The following is a 25,641-nucleotide window of genomic DNA, read 5'->3' on the forward strand; positions in this document are numbered from 1 at the left end:
TCCTGTCAGTCAGATGTATACATGAGGCCTAGCAATTTTTTCCTGAAGTAAATCACACACGATTACAATAACCGAGTCTCATATGTACAAAATCTCTGACAGGAAACGTATTTTGTTGTTTATGTGAGGTGCATCCTCCATGTATTCATGGTACAAATATAGTATATTGAGAAATGTGTCCCACTGGGTCCAAAATGGCGACTTCTATATAATTTATGATGACTACAGAGGATTTCTGGATGTACCACATGAGGAAATGCCTCAAAAATCACATAAAATAATAAAACTATTCAACCACTTCCTTCATGAAGCTGCTGCAGACTGCTAAATATCAACGTCTCCTCTGTGCAGCCAAGCAGAGCGACCAGATGAGGAAATGTGGTCATAGACGGCCACCTATGGAGACCACCGCTACCCCAGCGAGTCTGAGGACACAGATATATAAGAAGTGTCAGAGCAAAACTGCTGTAATTGCCCATAGTCACCGATCAGGGCTCAGCTTTGATTTCCCCACAAGTGTTTATAAAATTTAAGCTGAGCTCCGATTGGCTGCTATGGCCAACTAGGCCAGTTCTGCGCTCAGACACTACCGATAAATCTCCCCCTGTCTATTAGGACTAATGTGCAAGATTTAGCTGCTTTACTATGAGGTGATCTCCTCCAGTGTTCAAGTAGGGATTCAAGTCAATGGGGAACATTTATCTTAGCATTTTCTTGACTTTTTGATGTCACAAAATGGTCAAAAAAAGTGCATTAGGATTTCTATTTAGTTTTAAATTTAGTTTTCCTATGTACAGTTGTACATAGGAACAGTATTATAGTAGTTATATTCCTGTACATAGGGGGCAGTATTATAGTAGTTATATTCCTGTACATAGGGGGCAGTATTATAGTAGTTATATTCTTGTACATAGGGGGCAGTATTATAGTAGTTATATTCCTGTACATAGGGAGCAGTATTATAGTAGTTATATTCTTGTACATAGGGGGCAGTATTATAGTAGTTATATTCCTGTACATAGGGGGCAGTATTATAGTAGTTATATTCCTGTACATAGGGGGCAGTATTATAGTAGTTATATTCCTGTACATAGGGAGTAGTATTATAGTAGTTATATTCCTGTACATAGGGGGCAGTATTATAGTAGTTATATTCTTGTACATAGGGGGCAGTATTATAGTAGTTATATTCTTGTACATAGGGGGCAGTATTATAGTAGTTATATTCTTGTACATAGGGGGCAGTATTATAGTAGCTATATTCTTGTACATAGAGGGCAGTATTATAGTAGTTATATTCTTGTACATAGGGGGCAATATTATAGTAGTTATATTCTTGTACATAGGGAGCAGTATTATAGTAGTTATATTCTTGTACATAGGGGCAGTATTATAGTAGTTACATTCCTGTACATAGGGGGCAATATTATAGTAGTTATATTCTTGTACATAGGGAGCAGTATTATAGTAGTTATATTCTTGTACATAGGGGGCAGTATAATAGTAGTTATATTCCTGTACATATGGGGCAGTATAATAGTAGTTATATTCGTGTACATAGGGGGCAGTATTATAGTAGTTCTATTTGTGTACATAGGGGCAGTATTATAGTAGTTATATTCCTGTACATAGGGGGCAGTATTATAGTAGTTATATTCTTGTACATAGGGGGCAGTATAATAGTAGTTATATTCCTGTACATATGGGGCAGTATTATAGTAGTTATATTCCTGTACATATGGGGCAGTATTATAGTAGTTATATTCCTGTACATAGGGGGCAGTATTATAGTAGTTATATTCCTGTACATAGGGGGCAGTATTATAGTAGTTATATTCCTGTACATAGGGGGCAGTATTATAGTAGTTATATTCGTGTACATAGGGGCAGTATTATAGTAGTTATATTCCTGTACATAGGGGGCAGTATTATAGTAGTTATATTCTTGTACATAGGGGTCAGTATTATAGTAGTTATATTCTTGTACATAGAGGCAGTACTATAGTAGTTATATTCTTGTACATAGGGGGCAGTATTATAGTAGTTATATTCCTGTACATATGGGGCAGTATTATAGTAGTTATATTCCTGTACATAGGGGGCAGTATTATAGTAGTTATATTCTTGTACATAGGGAGCAGTATTATAGTAGTTATATTCCTGTACATAGGGGGCAATATTATAGTAGTTATATTCTTGTACATAGGGAGCAGTATTATAGTAGTTATATTCCTGTACATAGGGGGCAATATTATAGTAGTTATATTCTTGTACATAGGGAGCAGTATTATAGTAGTTATATTCTTGTACATAGGAGGCAGTATTATAGTAGTTATATTCCTGTACATAGGGGGCAGTATTATATTAGTTATATTCTTGTACATAGGGGCAATATTATAGTAGTTATATTCTTGTACATAGGGGGCAGTATTATAGTAGTTATATTCCTGTACATAGGGGGCAGTATTATAGTAGTTATATTCTTGTACATAGGGGGCAGTATTATAGTAGTTATATTCCTGTACATAGGGGGCAGTATTATAGTAGTTATATTCCTGTACATAGGGGGCAGTATTATAGTAGTTATATTCTTGCACATAGGGGGCAGTATTATAGTAGTTATATTCCTGTACATAGGAGGCAGTATTATAGTAGTTATATTCTTGTACATAGGGGGCAGTATTATAGTAGTTATATTCCTGTACATAGGAGGCAGTATTATAGTAGTTATATTCTTGTACATAGGGGCAGTATTATAGTAGTTATATTCTTGTACATAGGGGGCAGTATTATAGTAGTTATATTCCTGTACATAGGGGGCAGTATTATAGTAGTTATATTCTTGCACATAGGGGGCAGTATTATAGTAGTTATATTCCTGTACATAGGAGGCAGTATTATAGTAGTTATATTCTTGTACATAGGGGGCAGTATTATAGTAGTTATATTCCTGTACATAGGAGGCAGTATTATAGTAGTTATATTCTTGTACATAGGGGCAGTATTATAGTAGTTATATTCTTGTACATAGGGGGCAGTATTATAGTAGTTATATTCCTGTACATAGGGGGCAGTATTATAGTAGTTATATTCTTGTACATAGGGGGCAGTATTATAGTAGTTATATTCTTGTACATAGGGGGCAGTATTCTATTGCACACAAAATGCTATTAGTAGAGCATTTTGAGAATATTATTTGTAGTATTATTTTTGTCAACCCATTTGCCCAACAACTTCATATACAAAAATCACAATAAAACTGCAAAACCAGCAATGACAGGACAAAAAGGCTTTATTTGAATAAGAAAAACCTACATTAAGTGCAAAAAAAGCAGAAGATACAGAATATAATTTTTTTGTTCTATTTGAATATTGCCAATGTTCCCGATGTGGTGGTAGGGTAGGGGGGACGGTAACTACCGTCATTAGATAAACCGTATGATTTGGCAAAAGTCTGTAAGAAGTGGAAATATAGGCAAGGCTTCCGGACATGTGGAGGCCGCGGGTTCAGGATCTCCTTATAAACCAGTGTGAGTGAGGCCGGGCAGTAGGTAAGCCTTGCAGTACCTCTGGATAAGATGGTGTCGTCCTTACTGGTCATGAACCATCTCGCTGACAGGCTGGTCGTAGGGCAGGAAGACCGCCTGCAGCTTACAATACATGCGCCAGGCTGTGTATTGTGTACCCAAACAGAGGTCAACTTTGTTCCCCCCCCCGCCCAAAAAAAAAACTAAATCATTAAGGGGAATGGAAAGAGACAGAGAGCTGATAATGCACTCGAGAGTAACCCCTTCAGTGCCACTGAAGGTTCCAGTTTTGGGCACTTATTGAAAATCACTTGAAGGACCTTCTTTGTATAAACGGCAGAAAGGAAAAAGGAAATCTAAAGCAATAATAAAAAATGGAGGAAAAATAAGAAGAAAAAAAAAGGGAAGATTACAGGTACAGACAAGCACATAAATTTTCTCTCAAAATAACAATAAAAATATTCTGTCCCATCCTGTGGGGGAATTTGGAATGAAGGTAAACGTCGTGTACATTTCCCCCTGAGGTCTACCTGACAGACATTCACCGTTTCCTTAATTCTGCACCTAAATGCAAGCCCCCTCCCTCGGCCCTTTATTTCCCTGCCACGCTGGGCAGTGATGCAGAGATCCAGGAGCAAAATGAAGGGAGTCACATCCGCTGTCCGCAAACCTTCTTTAAAACTGCAAAACAAAATGCAATGGTTAGGACGCTGTGTGAGGGTGACCGTCTCCACCATTACGTGACTGAACCCAAAAGGATCCTCCAAGGTATTGATTTGTTAACCCCCCTTAAAAGGGAATCTGTCTCCACAATTTTCACAAATACAGTGACAGGTACCCATAGCTGTCCTATTAACTAAACGACACCCTTCTATTAGCTAAGAATAGTTTGCCTCACATCCCTATAAAATCAACTTTGTTATCTTACCTGGCACACAGCCAGATCCAGGAGCAAGTCAGAGGGGGTGTGTCCTCTGCTTGGCCGAGTCCAGTGACTCCTCCCCATTTTCGATGCTTCCTTCTCACTATTCAGCTCTTTATGTTATGTGTCCAGGGTGATGTCATCTAAATACCAATATTGGCAAAAATGTATCTGATCACATGAAATCACAGCAGCCTCCATGGAGGATGGGAAGGAATACAAGTGCATGGAGGCTGCTGTGATTTCATGTGATCAGATACATTTGTCTTATATTACTACAATAAAGGACCTTCAATGGCATCACCCTGGTCACATGACATGAAGTAAAGAATGGGGAGAAGGAGGCATTCGCCGAGCAAGACATGCTCCCTCCTACTCGCAGCTGTGTACCAGGTAAGATAACAAAGTAGATTTCATGGGGATGTGAGGGAAACATTTTTTAGCTAAAAGAAGGGGGTATTTAGTTAAAAGGGTTCATTGTGAACATGTCACTATTTGAATATGTAAAAAATTGGGCGACGCGTTCATTTTAAAAGGTGGTGTCCAGGCATAACAACTGGCTAATCAATGGTGGGACCCTTACAGATAATGTGGACTGAGTCTGTTGACCCCAAATGAATGGAGGGGCAGGTCAGACATGCAGATGACCGATCTATTCACTGTCTAGAGAACTGATGGGAATATCCAAGTATTGTGCTTGATTATCCCCCGTTCTCTTAATCCATGGGGACCCCCCACTGACTAGCAAGGTATCCCCTATCCACATGTATCTTTATGATCGAGCAAAATTTATTCTGGTGTCCCAATATAAATATATATTGCAATGTTATATACTAGTGATTATTTTATTTGAGCCCCTAGGTGTAAAGTATCAAAATCAAAAATAGAGGCAACTGAGAATACATCCTTTCTTAATTCCCTTGCAGAAGGAGTCTCCTCTTCCTGACAAGCAGGGCAGAAAGCTAATCCTATTGGCTGTCCTGCAGTGGATCACTAGGTAGAGATCTGGCTGTGAAGAGTGACTGAGCACGTGCGTCCACTAGCACTGAGCTGGGTAGGTGGACATAAACATTACTATCTGGTAAACACCAGGTGGTGCCATACCATGTAAATGCCGATTTTTTTTTTTTTTTTTAATAACTGAAGATAAAAATAGAAATCACCAAATTGTCAGCACATGCAAAAACAAAAAAAACCCTGAAGTGTGCACAATCCATATGCCAACTATTCCCCCGGATTCTTACATTCTTAAGGAATTCCTCGGCTACAATACGGGCTCTAGCGTTGACTGACAGCTTCATTTCGCTGATCTCCTTGTCGATCTCCTCCATAAAATGAATCACAAAGTCGACCAGCTTGTGTTTGTACATTTGCTCCGTGTGGAAGTTTGTGATCAGGAAGCTGATGTCGTATCCCTGGTAACGAGATTAAACACAGGTCCAAATCAGATGGGTGCCGCCAATTACTCCTACGCATCAGAAGCGTCGCAGTGACCGCCGGGGGCCTGCTCTGCTTTGATGTACAGTTTGACGAATGTGGAAACTCTTACACAGGGACGTGAGCTGGACCCAGCCACAAGGGATTGGTCAAAAATGGCAAAGCCGACCCCTCACCCAACAGCAGATTTTGGGGGAGATGAGAATTGGGCTTGTTACTTCTTTATATTGAGGATACAAATACTCTGTAGTGGAGTTTTATCAAGACTTGTGCGCTAGGTTTATGGTGCACAGCCAGAAATTGCAATTATTTTTCTCCTTACGTGAACTCCACGCCAAGTGAGAGTGGGCAAGCCATAAAGCCTTCTACAGAGCAATTCAAGGCCAGGACCTGGTGTAGTATAGACCGCCAGCACAGCCACCTGCCAGATTTATTAGGAGCTCGGGGACTCCTGAGAAATCCGGAGCAGCAGGGATCCAATCCATCATGATAAGCCAGGGAGTCGTAGATCCAAGTACAGTGAAAGTGGTAATCTTCTTAAGTTTGTTATACACGGCCTCCTTCCTTCTAAAATTATGCAGATGTGCCAGAAGGGCTCTGGGGTGTTACCAGAGCCACTCTGTGCTGTGCTGCTTCCTTCCTCCCTCTGCCTGATGTAATCTCACTACAGCAGAATAAGTTTCAGCATAGAGTGGGAAGTGAGTACTCCTGCACAGTGGATATTTAGCATAATTATGAAAGCTGATTTTTGCAGGGAGGAGGCCATGAATAACAAATATAAGAAGATAACACAGTCACAGTGCCTGGAGCTCCTGGTTTATCATGCTTCATATTTCATGGCAGATTTCCATAAACACTAAAGGTCGACAATTAAAGGCTGTTTGTGATTGGTGAAGATTTAGCCCCCTGCCATTACTTCTTACCTCTACAGGCTTTCTGCGCAGGATGAAGAAGTTTTCCGCTCTCATCATCATAAAGCGCATGAATTTGTGACATAAAATCTTTTCAATCTCATCTGCCTGAAGAAAAAGAAAGAAAAATATATATATATTAATATTAAACTATTAAAACTGATTGGTCGCCGCTCCTGATACTTGCACTCTAGTGAATACATGTTGGTGATTCATTTGCATGGAAGGGCTGGTCAGGCAGGGCATATCTAGTGGTAACCACATACACAACAGATGTCTAGGAAGGGGTGGACATTATCAATCCAAACCAGTGTTCCCCAACATGATAGGAGTTGTAGTCCCACCACAACTAAAGAGCTGCACACTGAATGCTACTCCGTTCTTCTACTCACCTGTTTCACTGCGATGCTGACACGCACGGAGTTAATGGATCCCTCGATCAACACTTTCTCCTTCTCGTTCCTGCTGATGACCACCGGCTGTAAGAGCAGCTCTTTACTACTCCTGCAAAATAATACAGAGATTGTAAGAAATTCTGTGCTCAGTCCCATCCGACCTGAATAATCTAAGCCAGACGGGTCTCTATGGACGAAGACCCCGACAACTGGAGATCTATATGTGTATGAGGTCCTTCCGACTCTTACCCATTGGTAGATATCAGGAGATTTGGATATCAGTGACAGCCGTGGTGAAGATCCTTTGGCCTAAATCAGCCTGTGAAATATTATTTATAATATCAGTAGTCACTGCTCCCCCATGTCTACTGCCCCGCACGGCAATAACTTTTGCGTGTGGGACTCCTACCATCATAGGTGACCAAGTGTCCTGGGTTTGGCATAGGATATGGTGGACATATGGAGCTGTGATACTTACCTATAGGTCAGACTAAACTTCCTATTCGCAGTCTGTTGGTAATTCTTCTCTAAGACATTTCTCCCTTAAAGGAAACCTACCACCATGCGCACTACCGTCGAAGCCGCGGTCGTTCGCGCAGCCGCACTGTTGTGGTGCGCATGCGCGAGTGTGCCTGAGTGCACGGTGACGTCACCGGCTCTCCGGCACCCCATAATAATGCGCACAAACAGTTGCGCGCATGGTGCGCTGAAGGGGCTTTAAATATACCGCTAAAAACAATTTTTCCCGGAATACAGAAGTTTCTGCTACTAGTCAAGATTAGGTCCGGCATCAGCTCATCCTCAGCTTTTGCAAGGTATTTGTGGGCTATAAGTCTAATTTCAAAGTGATAGGTTTCCTTTAAGAACCTCTCTGGTTCCTTATTCCAAAAAGGAAGCACCAAGCCTCTACGTCATCGTTTCCACAGCAACAAGCTGTCATCTATCCCTGAACATTTTGGTTGCTTTCTTTTCAGAAACAATCTGGGGGAGTGCGGAAGAGCAAGTCATGTAACCCATGATGCATAATAATTACAGCCGTGTCCCCAGCAGGTACCTCAATGTACAGATGTGAGACTTCTCCGCCAGGGGAACGTTTGGGGAAGGGGCTTGTGTTCAGTTTGGAGAAACCGTGCCCTGAGGAGAGTCTGATGAGGTCTGTGTGTGTGCCAGGAAACCTACCGTAATAGTGACGTATAGCCTTAAGACTCTTCATAGAGGTTCTGTGTGATGTATTCTAGAGAGCGGTCCTAACTAGAAAAGAGTGGACCCAATGGTTGGGGTTCAGCCACCTGACCCAAACATATTGGGGCACATTTACTTACCCGGTCCAGAGGAGATCCTGAAAGTGCATTGTCCGACGACAATGCCATGTGCCGCGATTCAAGAAGATCGTGCGCCCGATTTGCTGAATGTGTTGCTTCCCCGCTCAGGTCCCCGGAGTTCACCATCTTCCTCCCAATGCATGTAAGTGCTTGGCTTGTGACACAATTTTTAAGTTAAATCCAGCGGTTTGTGCGAATCCGTAGAATTTTCTGATGGCCCGCCCCCCGATTTGTTTTGCATGAAAGCCGGCGCGATTGCAACACAATCCGATCGCGTGTGACACAATCGCCAACAAAATCTCTGTCCTAGCGGTGCGATCCCCGGAAAACCCGATGGAAATGCGGCCTCGGGACCATAAATAAATAAGCCCCATTGTCAGCTGAACAGCCAAACAGTCACGGCTAGTAGCTTGGAGTGTCAACTTGCTAGATTGGCTTTGCGAACCTGAACGCTGAATCCTTTCTAGTCCTAACCCAGAGACCATCCCTCGCCTTTACAAAATTATAAAACAGTAACCTGCGAGGGCACAGAACAGCAGGCCCGCGCCTGTTTCGGAGCAGTGACCATACAGACGCGGGCCTGCTGTTCTGCGCATGCGCAGACAGCAGGTTCTTCGGACGAGGGCGTGCAGCTGCAAGGATCTGCACGCCGAAGATTGTGGGTAGGAGGGATAAAGTGGCTACTGGGGCGTGGAGTAGCCACAGCTGCGGCTACTCCACGCCCCAGTAGCCGCATAACAAAATTAGCATAAAGCTATAATATAAGTTCACAAAACAGCGCGGGGACGTGAGGATTATCCTCACATCCTATGGATCCACCTACCACCCGATCTACCTTTAGAGGTAGATTCGTGGTGGTAGGTTCCCTTTAAAGAAATGGGGGGGGGGGGTGTTAATAACAACTTTGACTGATCTGATCCACATATTTTCACGTCCAAAGAGTCGCATGTCTGTAATTGCAACATTTTCATTCCAAAAAAATTGTGCAAAATGGTGAGAGCAACTTTTTGAGAGAAGTCAAGGTTGTGATAAATTCCCCATTGCCTTCCAGGACAATATGTGCAGTAAATCTGCAGCAATAACAAAGTTTCCTTATTGAAGAATAATTAACAGGAAACTTGCGCTGAACACAGGATCCCTCATACACACCAGGCTCTGCTGTCCAGGTATCGGTTTTTGATGGGAAAACAGGGCCAACCCTTCAGCAGACACTACTGGTGGCAGCTCCTGTCCCAAAAAGTGAAGGATAGAGCATGTCCGAATTCAACAGCTCCATTCTTATCTCCCAATATCTGCCAATGGGTGGCAGTCGGAAGGACCCTTTACACCCCAGTTGGTCCGACTACTTTTCTTATCTAGATAAGTGGGATCAAGTTAAGAAGTAATCACCTATTTGCAGAATAAGCAATGACTATGTTGGATCACAGGGACATCCAGTGATTTACACAGAGACCCAAGTCAAGCATGTGCATTGCCACTCTACTCATCTCTACGGGACTGTCAGAGAAGACCAAGTGCCCAGCAATAATCTGCAGCATCACAGAGATGAATAGAGTAGAAGAGCGCGTGCAGGACCTGCAGCTGCCCTGACACAGGGAGCACGGGTCCTCTACCCATGATCGGTTTCGGGTAATGATCTGGCTTCTTACCTTACTTCCACTTCAGGTTTGTTATGTCTTTCCACCACCTGTGACGAGAAGTTCTCCAGACACATCGCCGCCTGTAAGGTGGCGCGGACCGTGTTGAGGTACGGGCGAAGTGTGGCAGACTGAAACGAGAAGAGACAATAATACGGACTGTAAGAAATGCGTTTATCGTATACATGGAGGACAGACTGAAAGTCCTGCACCCGGATCTGCTGACATAGCCAACCAGACAGGAGGATGGAGAATCTGCACAAGACACTGCAGTATATAATGCGACTACACGAGGTGTGAACATCTAGTGGACCCATACACATATGGCCAGTCTCAGATGAATCAGTGTCTTATTCTTCACCTCCGAAACAATGGAGCATTACCATGCGTATAATGGGAGTATTATGTTGAAATATGTCCCAGTACACACCCAGACGTCAATAGATTTATAGATATGAAGTACAATCACAGCAAGTTACTTATTAGCAGCTCACATCCAGTGAGCTCACGCTGAGCCATTAAAACTCCGATAACATTCAAATAAATGGAGTCTGAGCTGTAATAGCATCGCACGGCCACTCTGCAGTGTTTGGCGCTGTAACATGAATTGTCATACGGGGACTTGTCCCCAGCTATGGCTGCAGAGACATTTGTACCTTGTACAGGGGCCTTCTATCAGTCACCCTATTAGAAAATTCTGTATTCAGCGTGGCTGGTAACAGAGAACAATAGCTCGCATGGAAGATACATTCAATACAAGATGTAGAGGTTTACCTCCCCTGCTCTATATAAACCCACCTTCCCTGCAGAACAAAAGTCTCCTGCCGAGCCTCGCAATAACGTGACCGCACCGATCTATTTCTGGAGTCTGATTATTTGAGGAGGAATGGAAAAGGGTTTCTTTTTTTTTTGCTTTTTAATCCCACGTGTTACCTAATGGGAAAAAGATGCTGGAAGGAAATCTAAGCAGCCGCAGGAGGGCGGCAAGTCTGATCGCTGTGCTGCCCGCTGAACGCACCCCAAACTTCACAAACAGGGGGATGTAAGAAAATAATAAAAAAAACATCAGCTGACTGGTTGCAAAATAAACATGAGATTTATTTTACCGGAAGAGCAATAGGGTGCAGCCAAAATGATAGGTGACCCCCTATACTGCAAGCAAATGGGCCCAAGCTAAAGGAACGGGTACAACTACCGCAAAATAGTCATATAACCAGAGTTGGCACACACAAAACCCCTTTAAGCTTTGCCACTGTTATCCAAAGGGGTCGTCCGGAGGTTGAAAAACAAGGAAGCTTCCTTCCAAAAACATCACTACACCTAACCATGGTTTGTGCTGCTATTGCAACTCAGTTGTATAGAGATGAATGGAGCGGAGTTGCAATACCGGCACAGACCACAGTCATGTGTGGCGCTATTCTTGGAAGAAAGCAGACACATTTTTCCACCTCCAGACAAGGTGAATATGTAATAACCCAGAGCTATAGCATGGAGGGACATGATCAGAGATGTCTGGAGATATAGAAAATATGAATGCTGCTTTGGAAGTGACTGGAGTAATAATAATAATATTTATCTTTATTTATGCAGAAAAGGTCACTTAAAGGGGTTGCCTCATTTGGTGCAGCCCTTTATCAAAGACAACTCCCCTTCCCCAGTCCTCCTTTTGGTGGTTTTGCAGGGGGAAGCCTTAGAGGAAATGTAGCAATACATGGCGACCATTCCCGAGGACGAGAGTCTCTATTACACAGCGGATCTCCATTACTGACCCCGCGACTAGAGTCCATACGTAAAGGGCATGAGCTTAGCTTTTTAACACCCAGATAACATATAACCAGACAACCCCTTTAAGCCCAGCAGCCTTGACCCCAGTATACGGACTTCGCATGAAGCTTTGGCTAAAGGTGACGAAAATGTGCGGAAATAACTAAACCACAACCTGAGGAAACACAAGATAAGACGAGTGCGGCGCAGTGTGAATAATACACGAATATTAACCCTCTGGAAGGGACTGGTGGAGGGCGAGAGTCTTATCTGTGCAGATTTTACAACCCCCTATGCAGTGACTGTGATAAACTTCCTTAATTCTGCTGCGGGGCGTATGACAAGCCTGGACACAGCATGGAATACCATCCGCCGCAACCCACAGGCACCTCCCCGGCCCTCGCAGCAGGCTGAGGGGGAACCCACAAAACCTGCCCTACAACCAGCCCTGCTCCCTCCCCCACCTGTAATCAGCTTCCTATGATATGGAGTGGAAGATGGGGGTCCGACTGTTAGAACCCAGGGGTCCGATTCGCCTTAATGAATGGAGCAACAGATCTCTCATGCTCCCTACCGCTCCATTCACTGCTACAGTGCTGGGGTATCCCTGCTAGGGCCATAGAGAATGAATGGGAAGATGGTGCCTGCAGGATCTGGACCATGTCAGCATGTGATAACTCAATGCAGCATCCCTATCTGACTAATGGAGTGGTTTGGCAGTTCCCTGCACAGCCAGGTGGCTAAGAGGAGCGCTGTGCAGAGAAAAACAATGAAGAAAATTCAGCCCTTAAACAGCAGGGAGCTCCCATGTCCCCCTCATGATCATATAGTGATAGCATAGTATGGGATGATGGTATAATATCTTACTATACTAATGATATCACCGACCAACAATACAAATAAGAAAGTGGCGGCATCAATAATAAATGTGATACCGGCCGCAACTAAGTGGATGGAGAGAACTTCCAGGATAGAGATGTGTGCTGCGCACATGGCTAAAGTGCAGGTCATCACCACAACTGCTCTGCACGGGCCAGAGACTGGCAGAACACCGACTGGTCCAGTGACAGGCCCGAACCGTCCCACATGGATGTTACTGTCACGTATATTATCACATCACGAAGAAGTCTAAATATGACCACTTCCTCTTATACATTATAGTGGATGATCTGACTACAGCGAAAACAGGCAACAGACATAACATAGGGATCAGGAGCCCACGTGTGGCCCCTCACAGTCACAACATAGGGATCAGGAGCCCACGTCTGGTCCCTCACAGTCAGAACATAGGGATCAGGAGCCCACGTCTGCTCCCCCACAGTCACAACATAGAGATCAGGAGCCCACATGTGGTCCCTCACAGTCACAACATAGGGATCAGTAGCCCATGTCTGGTCCCCCACAGTCACAACATAGGGATCAGGAGCCCACGTCTGCTCCCCCACAGTCACAACATAGGGATCAGGAGCCCACGTCTGGTCCCCCACAGTCACAACATAGGGATCAGGAGCCCACGTCTGGTCCCCCACAGTCACAACATAGGGATCAGGAGCCCACGTCTGGTCCCCCACAGTCACAACATAGGGATCAGGAGCCCACGTCTGGTCCCCCACAGTCACAACATAGGGATCAGGAGCCCACGTCTGGTCCCCCACAGTCACAACATAGGGATCAGGAGCCCACGTCTGGTCCCTCACAGTCACAACATAGGCATCAGGAGCCCACGTCTGGTCCCCCACAGTCACAACATAGGGATCAGGAGCCCACGTCTGGTCCCCCACAGTCACAACATAGGGATCAGGAGCCCACGTGTGGCCCCTCACAGACATATTATACCTTAAAGGGCTGATCCCACCATAACTATAGGATCTCTGGGGGTTGTGAATCCACTGCATGTACAAATCACTGTTACAGTCTAAAGTTTACTGAACGCCCAGTAACCAAAGATCCGATCCATAAGCGTCTATGGTGGGAACATTCCGATGGCCGGGTGGTCCGGGGCATACAGTCCCCTCTGATGCTGCTGAGACCACTGCATTGTTGTAGTAAACCAAGTTTTGGCATGATCACATATCTACCCTCCTAGACCCAAATGGCCATCTAAATTTGGATTGTCCACAGAAGACAGAGGGTGCAACTACTAGGATCCCAAAGGACAAAATCTCCCAATGAATGAAACCCAATACGACCAGAACCCCCTATGCGGCTGCCCTCCACACCAATGCTTGTTAGGGGTTCAGTGTTCGGAGTCTCCCCCCCCCCCCATCTACACTGGTGCAGCCCCTGTACAGACCACGTCATCACTGCCGCCAATAACGGACCATGTAAACTGTGGCGCTACAGTCACATCTTACATACAGGCATGTTATCACTGCAAGACCTGAGCGCAGCGCTGGAGGGATCCGGGGGAGATCAGTAACTTGTGTTTATATTCCCCCTCGTTACATCCTGCAACTATACAACAGACTTCACATTCCAATTCCCACCATGATCACTACCTCTGCTTGCTTTCTGTAAAGAGAAACAATCATGTGTACACCCAGAAGATGGAGGTCAGAAGTCAGAGACAGCCCACAACATCAGGACACAGAAGGCGCCCACATCACAACCTACTCACTGACTACCTACCCTAAACCATTATACTAGCCGACAACTTAAGGTAAGCACCGCCCACATTGTATAGACTCCACCCTCCTGTAATAATAATTTAAAGATCAGTTGTCAACAGCCATAACACAGGGGTCAGGGGCCACAGGTGGCCTCTGGCAGCCAAGAAACACAGGGGCCCGCGTGTGGCCCCTCGCAGCCATAACATTGGGATATATAGCAACCTAAAACCCCTATAGAAATCAATGAAAATTACCATTGTCACTCATTTCTATTGCAAGTCGCAGTAAAATCGCATCATGTGACTATCTTTTAGAACGCACGTTCCTCCTGCAGATGTATGGAGCACAGTGTATTGTGCAATGTCCGGGGAGACCTGCAGGGGACGCTGTGTGACCGGCCCAGTGCAGCCCCTCACCTGTACACAGGTCTACGGTCAGAGGAGCCAGAACAGGAGGCCCCGGCTCTGCCTCATGCACATTCCCGGGCGGCCTCCGCCCTCCACCGGTTGATTCACCCACCCCAGGGCCGCTCCCAGTCACTGACAGCGGCCTGGCCATGACTTCTCCCGCCTGCACCTCCCGCCCAGCCAACACGGACGTAACTACACAGATAACCCGTCCGGTCACCGCGCGGGGAGCCTCCCCTACTCACTCACCATCGCTCCGGTATCTCCCGATAGCGGAAGTGACAGCTCTGCACCTGCGCAGTAGATCGCTTCCCCCTCACAGAGAGACAGTCAGCCATCGGAGCGAACCATTACCAAAACAGGGGAGTATACAGCGCTAAATTAATTTCACGTCAGACCATACCTTCTTAATTACAAGCCAAAACTCATCGCGGAAATCATTCTGATTTTAAAATACCATATCGATCTATATTATAACGCGTTTTACTCGCGTTTCAGCACTAAGGATAAATAACAGCTTTGCCCTCCCCCTCTTTGAAGGAAATGGTTTCATCTTTTGAGCTTCTCACCATATTAGGGAATGTGGAATGCGCGAAGACGGAACCATCACGATCAAATAGGGGTGTTTATCATTTTAAGAGGACAAAGTGTCTCATTATTTACCTGCTGTCACACAGACACATTAGTATTATATTTAATTATAATATTTAATAGATATCACGGATATTATTCTGCATGTCGAATATTTCTCTACGTATATTATACATTAATAAAGTCTAACTTCTCCCCCTCAGTTCGTATTGGTTTGTCCTCCACTCGCTGAGGTGTTGGTGGAGCGTACCATTATTTCACAATAAGGCGTGATCATTTATGTTTGTAGTGATGGCTAATATCAGGTAGCACTCCGGATATAGATTATGACATAGATGGTTATGGTTTATATTATTCACATCGTGAAAGGTTGCATATTTCTCAGGAATGAGGTAGTATTTATTCCGACTCCCCCCCATGGCGCCTGTGAATGGTGTTTCCCACGGCCCCGGTTATTGAGAGGATTGGCACAAGGGCCCGGGCGGCTCTGCTCTGCCACCTGTCGGCTCCGGGCGCTTAAAGGCGGAGAAACCGTGTGAACGGGGGTTGGTCTTGGGTGAAGCTGTGATGCGGGTGTAGTAGAGGCCTGGCCACTGCTGTGTGAGTACGCCGCATTGTGCCGGGGTCATTAGGATGCTGCATACAATGCGGAGCTGCTTACCTATACCCTATAGATCCTATAAGGGGGTCCATCAATGATATAACGCTGTAAAAACGCAGCTATTGCCCACATCAACCCATAAGACTGCTGCGTGCGTTCCCAATGGGCCTCTATCCTCTAAATTTGGCAAAATCTTCCCCCTTTTCTGTATAATTATGACCTTCTGTCATTGATTCTGCGCAGGGGCTGCCCGCTGCGGGCATACAGGGGTTAATCAGTCCCCCCTAAACGCTCAGGCGCAGGGGTTCATTCAGACTTTGCAGTTTTTTTGGATAGGAAACTGGAAAAAGGGGTCATTTTTTTACCAAAAATAGTCATATCGGACTAAAATGCTGCAGAAAACCTGTAGTATTTAACAGTAGGAACATCGCAGATTAGATATTTTCGGCGCCAATTGGGCCTTGTGGGTTATAATACTTTGGTGCTGCTGTCAAAGTCGATGGAAGATCTAATGTTGCTGCAAAAACTTCTTTGGTGGTTGAAGAGCTCCTCCGTTTTCTTCCTTTGGGGAACTTACCCTGGGGTCGGGGTTTCCCCATAGTCTGTCACACTGCACATACATCGTTAGACTGAGCTTGCATGTAGCAAAGCCAGTATGGAGGGAATCACAGCTTCAGGTTTGATTTTCTCCCCATCCCTTAATCACGGGGGCTGCCTCTGTACAATACATTAGCAGAGCTGTTGTTGTACCTGTATATACCAGAGGCTATTGGCCTTCATCACTGACTTAGAGGGGTTTTCCCTCCGAGCAAGTTAGCCCCAATCTACAGGATCGGTGGGGGGTTTCAGTGAAGAGACCCCCACAGATAACGAGAAAAGGGTGTCTGAGGTACCTCCGTCGGACCCCTCGTCTCTCCCCCCAGCTGTATGGTGGTAAAACTTCCTTTAATTCTCTTTTCTTCTTTGTTTAGATCGCCAGACGCCGCCATGAGCGAGTTAAAGGATTGCCCTCTGCAGTTCCACGAGTTTAAGTCGGTGGACCACATCAAGCTGTGCCCCCGATACACGGCTGTGCTCTCTCGCTCGGAAGACGATGGGATCGGCATTGAGGAGCTGGACACTCTGCAGCTAGAACTGGAGACGCTCCTGTCCTCGGCGAGCCGGCGACTGCGCGTTTTAGAAGCTGAAACGCAGGTGAGGAGGTGGATCGGGCTCTGTGAATGCAAGACCTGAGCCTAATGTTTGGGGTAAATTTCCAGATCTCTACACCAAATCTACAGAGCTACATTAAAATTTAATCTACCATCAAAATCCATTGTAATAAACCAGGGACATTACGCATAGATCCAGGCACCGGGACTGTGGTAATCTTCTGATATCCGTTATCCATGGCCTCCTTCCTTCTAAAATCAACTTTTTTTTAAAATTCTGTTCTGGGGAGGGGGTATTACCAAAGCCCCTCTGTGTTGCAGCTTCATGGGCTGTTACACAGGAGCAGGAACACTCCCCCTCCCCTCTTCCTCACTGTGTGAGATTATAACCAGCAGAGGGAGGGGCAAAGTGCTGAGGGAGCAGGAGAGATGGAGTAACAGACTGTGAATATACAGCATGAAGGGCTCTGGTAACACTCTCCAGAGCCCTTCTGGCTAATTGGCATAATTTTAAAAGTTGATTTTAGAAGAAAGGAGACTGTGGATAACCATATAAGAAGATTACCAAAGTCATGGATCTACGAGCAATGTCCCTGGATTATTAAGATTGATTTTAATGGCAGATTAAACCAATTTTGTAATCTTTGTGATGCTACATATTTATTTGCAGGTTACATTGAGAAAGGACACACAAATGTAGTGACCGCAATAGTGTAGAGTTGAGTTGCTGTATTACCAGCTCTTTTCTTATATCTTCCACCAGATCCTTACAGACTGGCAGGATAAGAAAGGGGACCGCAGGTTTTTGAAGCTTGGTAAGGAGCATGAGCCCGGCACGCCTGTGAAACACAAACCCAAAAAGCCTAAGCTGGAGGTTAAAGTGAGTCACGCTTCAGGAACCGGCCCAGGAAGACCCAAGTCCAGAAACCTACAGCAAAAAATCCAGGAATACGAGTTCACAGATGATCCAGTGGACGTTCCCAGAATACCCAAAAACGATGCCCCGAACAGGTAGTCACAGGGAAAAATAAATCCTATGTCCCTGGTAAGAGGAAGTCCAGGAATGAAATGTGTATTGATCAAATATCCTTCGGATAGGTGATCGATTCCATCTCTAGAAGAGGTTATGGCTAGAGATGAGTGGACCCCAACTTTAGATTCGGCAGCTCTGCCTAACCCTAACATGTTGCTGGGCAATCGCAGCCAGGTCTAGTTGTTAGGGGTTAGGCCTGATTGTCTTCTGTGCAGCCCATCAAGCAACACGTCCGCATGCTTCTGAACGGAGGATGTGGAAGCTAAAGTTCGGGTCCATTCATCTCTAGTTGTGGCATATCACTGAGCGCTTCTTCCACAACCTTTGACATGTCCATTGATCACTAGACCTGTTTGAGCCTCAATATTATCCAAGCAAACGGATCTGAGCTGCAGTACCAAGAAGAGCCACTGAACAATGTACAGCGCTGTTGCACAGTGAATAGGCCACAGTACTGAATATTGAAGCCACTTTAAATGGCTGATCAGGGAATGGGGTCCAGGTATCGCTCTTCCCTCCACAAGTCTGATAGGTGACTAGAAACAACCCTTTAAGCATGAAACAGGGAGATTTGGATGGACATTGCTATACGCCGCAGCAGATACAAAGCTAATGGTATTTGAAATGACTTTGTAGTTTATACTTTCATATTTATAACACATTTTTCCTTGTGTTGGGTTTCAGATTTTGGGCGTCTGTTGAACCGTATTGCGCAGACATAACGACAGAAGAGATCAAGGTTCTGGAGGATCTTCTAAAGACGCCCGAGGATGAGGCCGACTACTACAAAGTATGATCAGAGCCGTGGGCTCCTCCAACATTATCACACTGGGGGTCATTTACTAAGGGCCTGATTCGCGTTTTCCCAACGTGTTACCCGAATATTTCCGATTTGTGCCGATTTTTTTCCCTGTATTGCCCCGGGTTTTTGGCGCACACGATTGGATTGTGGTGCATCGGTGCCAGCATGCACGCGACAGAAATTGGGGGGCGTGGCCGTACGAAAACCCGATGGTATTGGAGAAACCGAAGCATTTAAAAAAAAAAAAAAAAGTGTAGCGGGACACGCACTTACCTTCACCAAGTATAGGATCGTGAACTCTGGCAGGCCTCGGCGGACTTCAGCGCAGCAGCGACACCTGGTGGACGTCGGAGAAATTGCCTTAGTGAATCGCCGGAAGACCCGAATCCACCGCAGAGAAAGCGCTGCTGGATCGCGAATGGACCGGGTAAGTAAATCTGCCCCACTGTGTAATTCTAGGGACAGAGCAGTCCTCTCCTCATTATTAGACCAGTACTGTAACCCCCATCATCCATCCTGTTCTGGAAAGAGGTAATGGTAGATGAAAACCTCTTTAAAAAGTTGTGTGCATTCTCATTGCTTTAGTTCTATTCTTTCATATAAAATCTGTATAATTTTTATGATGTCAGGTGAAAAAAAAAACAAAAGTATATAACAAGCAATAGAGATTCCAGTATAAATCCTTATGTGGATCACTATATGAGCCAGGTGCCTATGTAGTCTCCATTACATGGCAGCGCTATTGCATCAATCGGAGACTCCTATGACAAATACCTTCCATTCTATTCTATACTATGAGCCTCCATATACATAACAGGGCTATTGCATCCATTGATTGGGTACTAAATAGATAGCTGGCTTGTTTAGTGAGCTACATCAGGATTTACACTGGAATCGCTATTACTTGTAATTTTTTTTATCATTTTTAAACCGACCTAATAAAAAGGATACAGGTTTTAGATAAAAGAATGAAAAGTTACCGTTTTTTTTCGGACTATAAGGCGCACCATCAATAATTGCCTGCTAAAACGTCTAGGTTCATATATACGGTGCACCTGATTATAAGGATGAAAGACCAGCAGGTGGCAGACCTGTGCACAGTTCAAGGCAGCTGTTGTCTGTAAGTACGGTTCATATATAAGGCGCACTGGACTATAAGGCGCACCATTGATTTCTGAGAAAATCAAAGGAATTTTTGTGCGCCTTATAGTCCGAAAAATACGGTAAATCTTTGTGTTCCTGTAAATGTACAGCAGTGCATTGCAGGAGTCCTACTTTACTGCACCATGTCCTCAGTTTCTTGAAATGCCCTTTAAAGGGGTACACTGACGTTAAATATTTTTGACGTATCCTGTGGATAGGTCATAAATACATGTTGGTTGCACCTATTTTGAGAATAGGTGTCTGCTGTCCCCCTTTTTGTGGCCGGCTAGGACTCTGTACACTCAGCTATTTTCATTAATCCTATAGATTTGAATGGAGAGTGGCTGCATAGGGCTTGGAATCTACATCTAAAACCCACTTCCATCATGTTTTTATCACTTCTCCTGTTACTCGCTTTGTCTTGTGGAAGTGCAGCCAAACTGTGTGTCCCCAGGGGTAACCTGCTGGAAATCGAAACCTGTGCTAGATTCTGGGGTATTCATAAAGCTAGTTGAACTGGATCGCTAAGGTGTCATACTTCATTAGGTGGGACCGCCAGTGGTCCCCCAAACAAGCTTTCATAGAGATTTGTAGTGAAAATGTTTGGGTCTATGCGGTATATCTAGACAGGGCTGGGGCTGGATGGTAACATGAGATGTAATGTTTCTATAGCATCCCTCGTGTCATGGTAACTAACCTTTTGAGTAAATGAAGGGTTAATTGTAGCATCTTTTATAAAGCCTCTCCTCTTAATGTTATACACTTTTATTTCAGATTCCACCTTTGGGGAAACATTATTCCCAGCGCTGGGCTCAGGAGGACTTACAGGAAGAACAGAAAGATGGAGCCCGGGCCTCTATGGCTGGAGATAAGAAAAAGGGACCCCTAGGACCACTGACCGAGCTGGACTCCAAAGGTAGTAGTCCCCAGAAATGATGAAGCACCTCCTAAAAGGGATGTCAATAATATTGGTTTACATGGGTTTTCCTATGTGGCCAAATGAAAAATCGGAATGGTATTAGAGAGCCAAACTAGTATACTTTACTCAGTTCTACTCCATGCCTAATGCCCCCTTTCATTACGTCCTCAGCTCTCATTACACCCAAATTTATAATGCCCCATCTCCTTATGCCCCTAATTCCACAATACTCGCCTTTCCTATTCTGTGTCCTCTGTTACATAGTGACGTCATGGTGTTGCCAGTGCTGGCAGCGATGCTGGAGTGTATTACTTCCTGCTTTGTTCCGCACAAGCTCAATCTGCTGCAGCAGTGCATGCACCAGGAACATGACTCCTGCATCTGGCTCATGCGCTGTGTTGCCCCTGCATGCCCTCTAAGTATTTCTCATCTCGCCCGAAGGGAGGAGCAGGACTCATTTTCATTGTATTACTAGAACTTTATTAGAACTTTTGGAGTCATTCTCCTCCGAGAATGCAATGGATCGGCTGTTACTGAAGTGTCCCTAACAGACAAATATCGCAGACTTCCACTTTTTTTTGTAATCTGTTTTCTTGTGTTGTCATTTATGTCCCTAACCTCTACTGCCTTTCTCTAGGTGGGTTCTCTAGGTAAGTCACAGCAGCCAGCTTTAGCACCTCTAGAGCCACCATGTTGTGTTAGGGTCTCCATAATGTAGTGTTTACCTCTTGTGTTTATGTAGTCTGGTCTCTACATGTAAATGTGAGATGCACTTAACCCCTTCACGACTGCCACACAGCTATATACGTCCTAATTGCACAAACCCAGTGAGACCTCATGACAATGATTGACTTCAAATGGCTAAAACTTCTGAAACATGGCACCTAGAAACACAGTTCTGGTGTCTTATCTCCCCTTTATATACACGAGTACATCCACAGTCTTGATAAAATGATCCTTTTAATGTCAAATTCCTCTGATTTTCTAGATCTCTGCTTGCTGTCGTTCTATAGAAATTGTTTGCTTCCAGTGCATAGAAATCAGTCCATGGTCTTGTGATGGACATGCGGCTCTGATTACTGTTCTGTTAACTGCTCGTGCATCTGTGTGTCCATCGCAAGACCACGGACTGATTTCTATACACTGGAAGCAAACAATTTCTATAGAAGGACAGCAAGCAGAGATCTAGAAATCGGAGGAATTGATACAGAATGTATATGGTAAATTGTATAACTTTTCCTTTACACAAACAATCAATTATTTGCTGAAAGGGGACAACCCCTTTTAAACCTGAAGAGCACCATTCTCTATGCAGTAACTGCAACTAAGCTTTGATTAAAATTCTGGCTCCACTTTCTGTCTTGATTTTAGTATCATATCCACATCTTCCCCTAGCAAAACGTTGTTTATTAGGGTATAAGGAAACCCATTACATCATAAGCGAAGTCCATATCTCATCCTTACACTTGTTTCTTCCTATTGGTCGTCTAACGTGTATCTCTCTTGGTTTCTTCTAGATGTGGACTCCATGCTGAAGAAGTCCGAGTCCCAGCACGACCAGCCGGAGGATGGCTGCCCGTTTGGTCATCTGACACAGCGTCTTCTGCAGGCACTTGTGGAGGTAGGTGACATTTGTCCTTTTGTGTTTGTGTAGGACAGTAGTTTGGAGATTACCTTTATCTTATGATGACATTGGATTAATCTTGGCCACCTCCAATGTTGGTGGACAGTCCGCTAGGTCTGATGTCCCAGCTTTGCCTTCTGCATCAGACAGGGAGAGAAGATTTTGGATGTGTTACATCTTAATGTGCCAGTACTTGGATGTAGGTTTATCCATTATTCCACTATGTCGATCACAGGAAAACATTATTTCCCCGATTGAGGATTCCCCTATTCCTGAGATATCTGGGAAGGAGTCAGGAACTGATGGTGCCAGTACGTCGCCCCGGAGCCAGATGAAACCGTTCAGGTATATAATGATAGTCTGCGCTCCTGTATTTTCCCACATATTCATTACGACTTCCTAAATATTCTGTGTAATCCTTCTCTCAGTGCTCCACATACAAAGTCCTTAGAAGTGCGAATAAAGGAAGAGCTGATAGCGCAGGGTCTGCTTGAGTCTGAGGACCGGCCAGCAGAGGACTCCGAAGATGAGGTGTTGGCTGAACTCCGGAAGAGACAGGCCGAGCTGAAGGCGCTCAGCGCTCACAACCGAGCCAAGAAACAGGAACTCCTCAGGTGACTGGTCTTTTAATAACTTCATAGCACACTAAATGTATTGTACTTGTTATTGGTGGTCCTCATGACAGTAGCCTAGGACATGGCTTTCTAGGCAGTGAGACTAAGACCCCCAAGTAAACAAACGTATATGGCAGCACGGTACTTTCACAACACATGTGTTATCATGCTGTATCCTTCATCGGAAATACAGCGCTGCCGAACATCTTCCTATGGAGTGGAGAGCCCCCTCCTCCAGCCAGCTATATGTATGGGCTTCAGCGTAACATACATCCGTGTAGATGAGGCCTTACAGAAAGCAGCTGAGACGCTTCATCACCAGTCAAACATTTCAGCAGTCGGTAGCCCAGTGTGTACATGAGGACTAATACTGTTTCTGGTCATTATGTGACTTTTTTTATCTTTACTTTCTGGCAGCTTTCCTGTAGTCTTCTAATTTTTAAGTTTAAAGGGGTTGTGTCATTAATGATGTGTACCCCTGTCCACATGATATCAGATTGGAGGGGGGGGGGGATATCTGCTTTGGACCTCCTGCAATTGTCAGGACAGGGGATTGCAAGGTCCCCTTATCTGATTTTAAACTTCCGGGTTCGGTCCATTCTGTTAAGTGGCCAAAGTCCCATAGAAGTGAATTTAGCACAGGACGGAGCTCTACAATGTGCTTCTTTGACTTCTGGATCTGCAAAAAGAGCAGACAAAGCCCGGATGTCACAGTGCTATGGAGACGATATGGGGAACATACGATCCCCAAGCCCCATTGCAAGGGGTCTAACTGCTGAAGCCTCATATTTATCCCCTATCCCGGGGAAAGGTGATAAATACCATTACTAACACAAGCCCTTTAATCTGCACACTTTGTGGCTTGTCTCTAGGGTAAATCCCACAATCAGATAGTTTCTGATTTGGGGACCCAGCGTCCTTCTGATATGGGCGGAGATCAACCTTTGCATTTCCAAGATTGCACCACAATCCGCTGCAGTTTTTTTTTTTTCCCCACGTTGTGTGTATAGGATTGCCATCAATCCCATGGGCTACAATGCTGCTGTATTACATATCTGTGCAGCAAATCTGAGGGTATTCTGCATCATTTGTGGATACCCTTGTCAGCCCCATTGGAGATGGTTGGTGCTGCTCTGTGCAGTGCTGGGTATATAAAGGAATTATTATTATTACCCCAAGGGTGATGGCACACGTTCAGTTTTTCAGATGCAGTTTTTGAAGCCAAAAGCAGGTGTGTATTATAATGGGTTGAGACAAATAATTGAAAGGTGCTGCTCCTCCTCCTACTTTTACTCCATTCCTGCAGACCTCGCTGCTGACTCAATCCGTCCCTCTCCAAAGACTTCTGTGTCATCTGACATCTCACGGAGTTGCTGTCCATCTTAAAAGCAAGACAGTATTCAGCAGAGTGGGGAGCAGAGGAGGAAGAGCCAAAGGCAGTGGGGAGGGAAGCATTTTGCTCTGATACAATATTACACGGTTTCATAAAGTTATTCATACAAGATCCATCCATCATACATGAAATGTGATAATCTTCATCTCATGTTCTGCTCCACAGATTGGCAAAAGAAGAAATGAACAAGCAGGAGCTGCGGCACCGGGTGCGCATGGCTGACAACGAGGTTATGGACGCTTTCAGGAAGATCATGGCCGCACGGCAGAAAAAAAGGACTCCGACCAAAAAGGAGAAGGACCAGGCGTGGAAGGCCCTGAAGGAAAGAGAAAGCATATTAAAACTTCTAGACGGGTGAGGGGGGTGACAGGAGGACCCCGCTATGTACAGTACTTGAAGAAGCCGCCGCACCATTGTGTCATTTACGTCTCGCTACTTTTTCACGGTGCGTCGGCATCTCCACGAAGGAACTTTTACAGATGTTTTTGTTCTATATATATATATTATTTTTTATAATTTTATTGTGGCCATGTCTGTTCTTTATTTTTTTTTTAAATAACGATCCTGTATGTGATGTCGATATTTTCAAACATTGGTAAAATAAAATGATTTATGTCAGAGGGAGGCTGTCATGTCTGTGCAGATGCCAAAATGCACAACCATTAACATAGCGCAGCATCTGATGCGTAATGTAGAGCAGAGCACTTTTTAACCCCTTCCTGTCCGTGTATGGAGTCGGGCTCTAAGCCCTCTTCTTGTATGTCAGCACTGCAGTAAATCACTGGCCTCATAGTGATGACCCCTTTAAACATAGCACCTCTGAGGTCACAGCTGAGGCC

At 44.8% G+C, this 25,641-nt stretch overlaps 2 protein-coding genes across 4 annotated transcripts; one reads left to right on the plus strand and one right to left on the minus strand.

The window, feature by feature from the left end:
• Positions 1-3,274: 3,274 nt before the first annotated feature.
• On the minus strand, positions 3,275-15,318 carry ARPC4 (actin related protein 2/3 complex subunit 4). Its single transcript, XM_072126871.1, has 6 exons — positions 15,181-15,318; positions 10,164-10,282; positions 7,190-7,301; positions 6,810-6,905; positions 5,694-5,864; positions 3,275-4,208 (listed from the first exon to the last, which is right to left on the minus strand). The coding sequence occupies exons 1-6, from the start codon at positions 15,181-15,183 to the stop codon at positions 4,203-4,205; spliced, it is 507 nt and encodes a 168-aa protein (XP_071982972.1). The 5' UTR covers positions 15,184-15,318; the 3' UTR covers positions 3,275-4,202.
• Positions 15,319-15,806: 488 nt separating this feature from the next.
• On the plus strand, positions 15,807-25,422 carry TADA3 (transcriptional adaptor 3). Of its 3 annotated transcripts, none has more exons than XM_072126861.1 (9): positions 15,807-15,827; positions 17,095-17,317; positions 18,038-18,285; positions 18,992-19,097; positions 21,027-21,171; positions 22,689-22,792; positions 23,031-23,140; positions 23,224-23,409; positions 24,968-25,422. In XM_072126861.1, exons 1-9 carry the CDS (start codon positions 15,814-15,816, stop codon positions 25,158-25,160), a joined length of 1,329 nt encoding a protein of 442 aa, XP_071982962.1. In that variant the 5' UTR covers positions 15,807-15,813; the 3' UTR covers positions 25,161-25,422. The 3 variants fall into 3 exon arrangements, with proteins under 3 accessions (XP_071982962.1, XP_071982963.1, XP_071982964.1); XM_072126862.1 differs by having other exon boundaries at positions 15,809-15,827; positions 21,027-21,168; XM_072126863.1 differs by lacking the exon at positions 15,807-15,827 and adding an exon at positions 15,956-16,122.
• The last annotated feature ends 219 nt before the right edge of the window (positions 25,423-25,641 follow it).

This window comes from Engystomops pustulosus, chromosome 10 (genome assembly GCF_040894005.1).
Source record: "Engystomops pustulosus chromosome 10, aEngPut4.maternal, whole genome shotgun sequence".
Classification (NCBI taxonomy): domain Eukaryota; kingdom Metazoa; phylum Chordata; class Amphibia; order Anura; family Leptodactylidae; genus Engystomops; species Engystomops pustulosus.

Bases quoted from the DNA above. Each gene is read 5' to 3' on its own strand.
- ARPC4 (XM_072126871.1), bottom strand. The intron at 7,302-10,163 runs GTAAGAAGCCAG...ATTATTTTGCAG, and splicing joins AAACCTGAAGTGGAAGTAAG to GAGTAGTAAAGAGCTGCTCT. The intron at 6,906-7,189 runs GTGAGTAGAAGA...CTTTTTCTTCAG, and splicing joins TCAGCATCGCAGTGAAACAG to GCAGATGAGATTGAAAAGAT.
- TADA3 (XM_072126861.1), top strand. The intron at 23,141-23,223 runs GTATATAATGAT...TCCTTCTCTCAG, and splicing joins AGCCAGATGAAACCGTTCAG to TGCTCCACATACAAAGTCCT. The intron at 23,410-24,967 runs GTGACTGGTCTT...TCTGCTCCACAG, and splicing joins AAGAAACAGGAACTCCTCAG to ATTGGCAAAAGAAGAAATGA.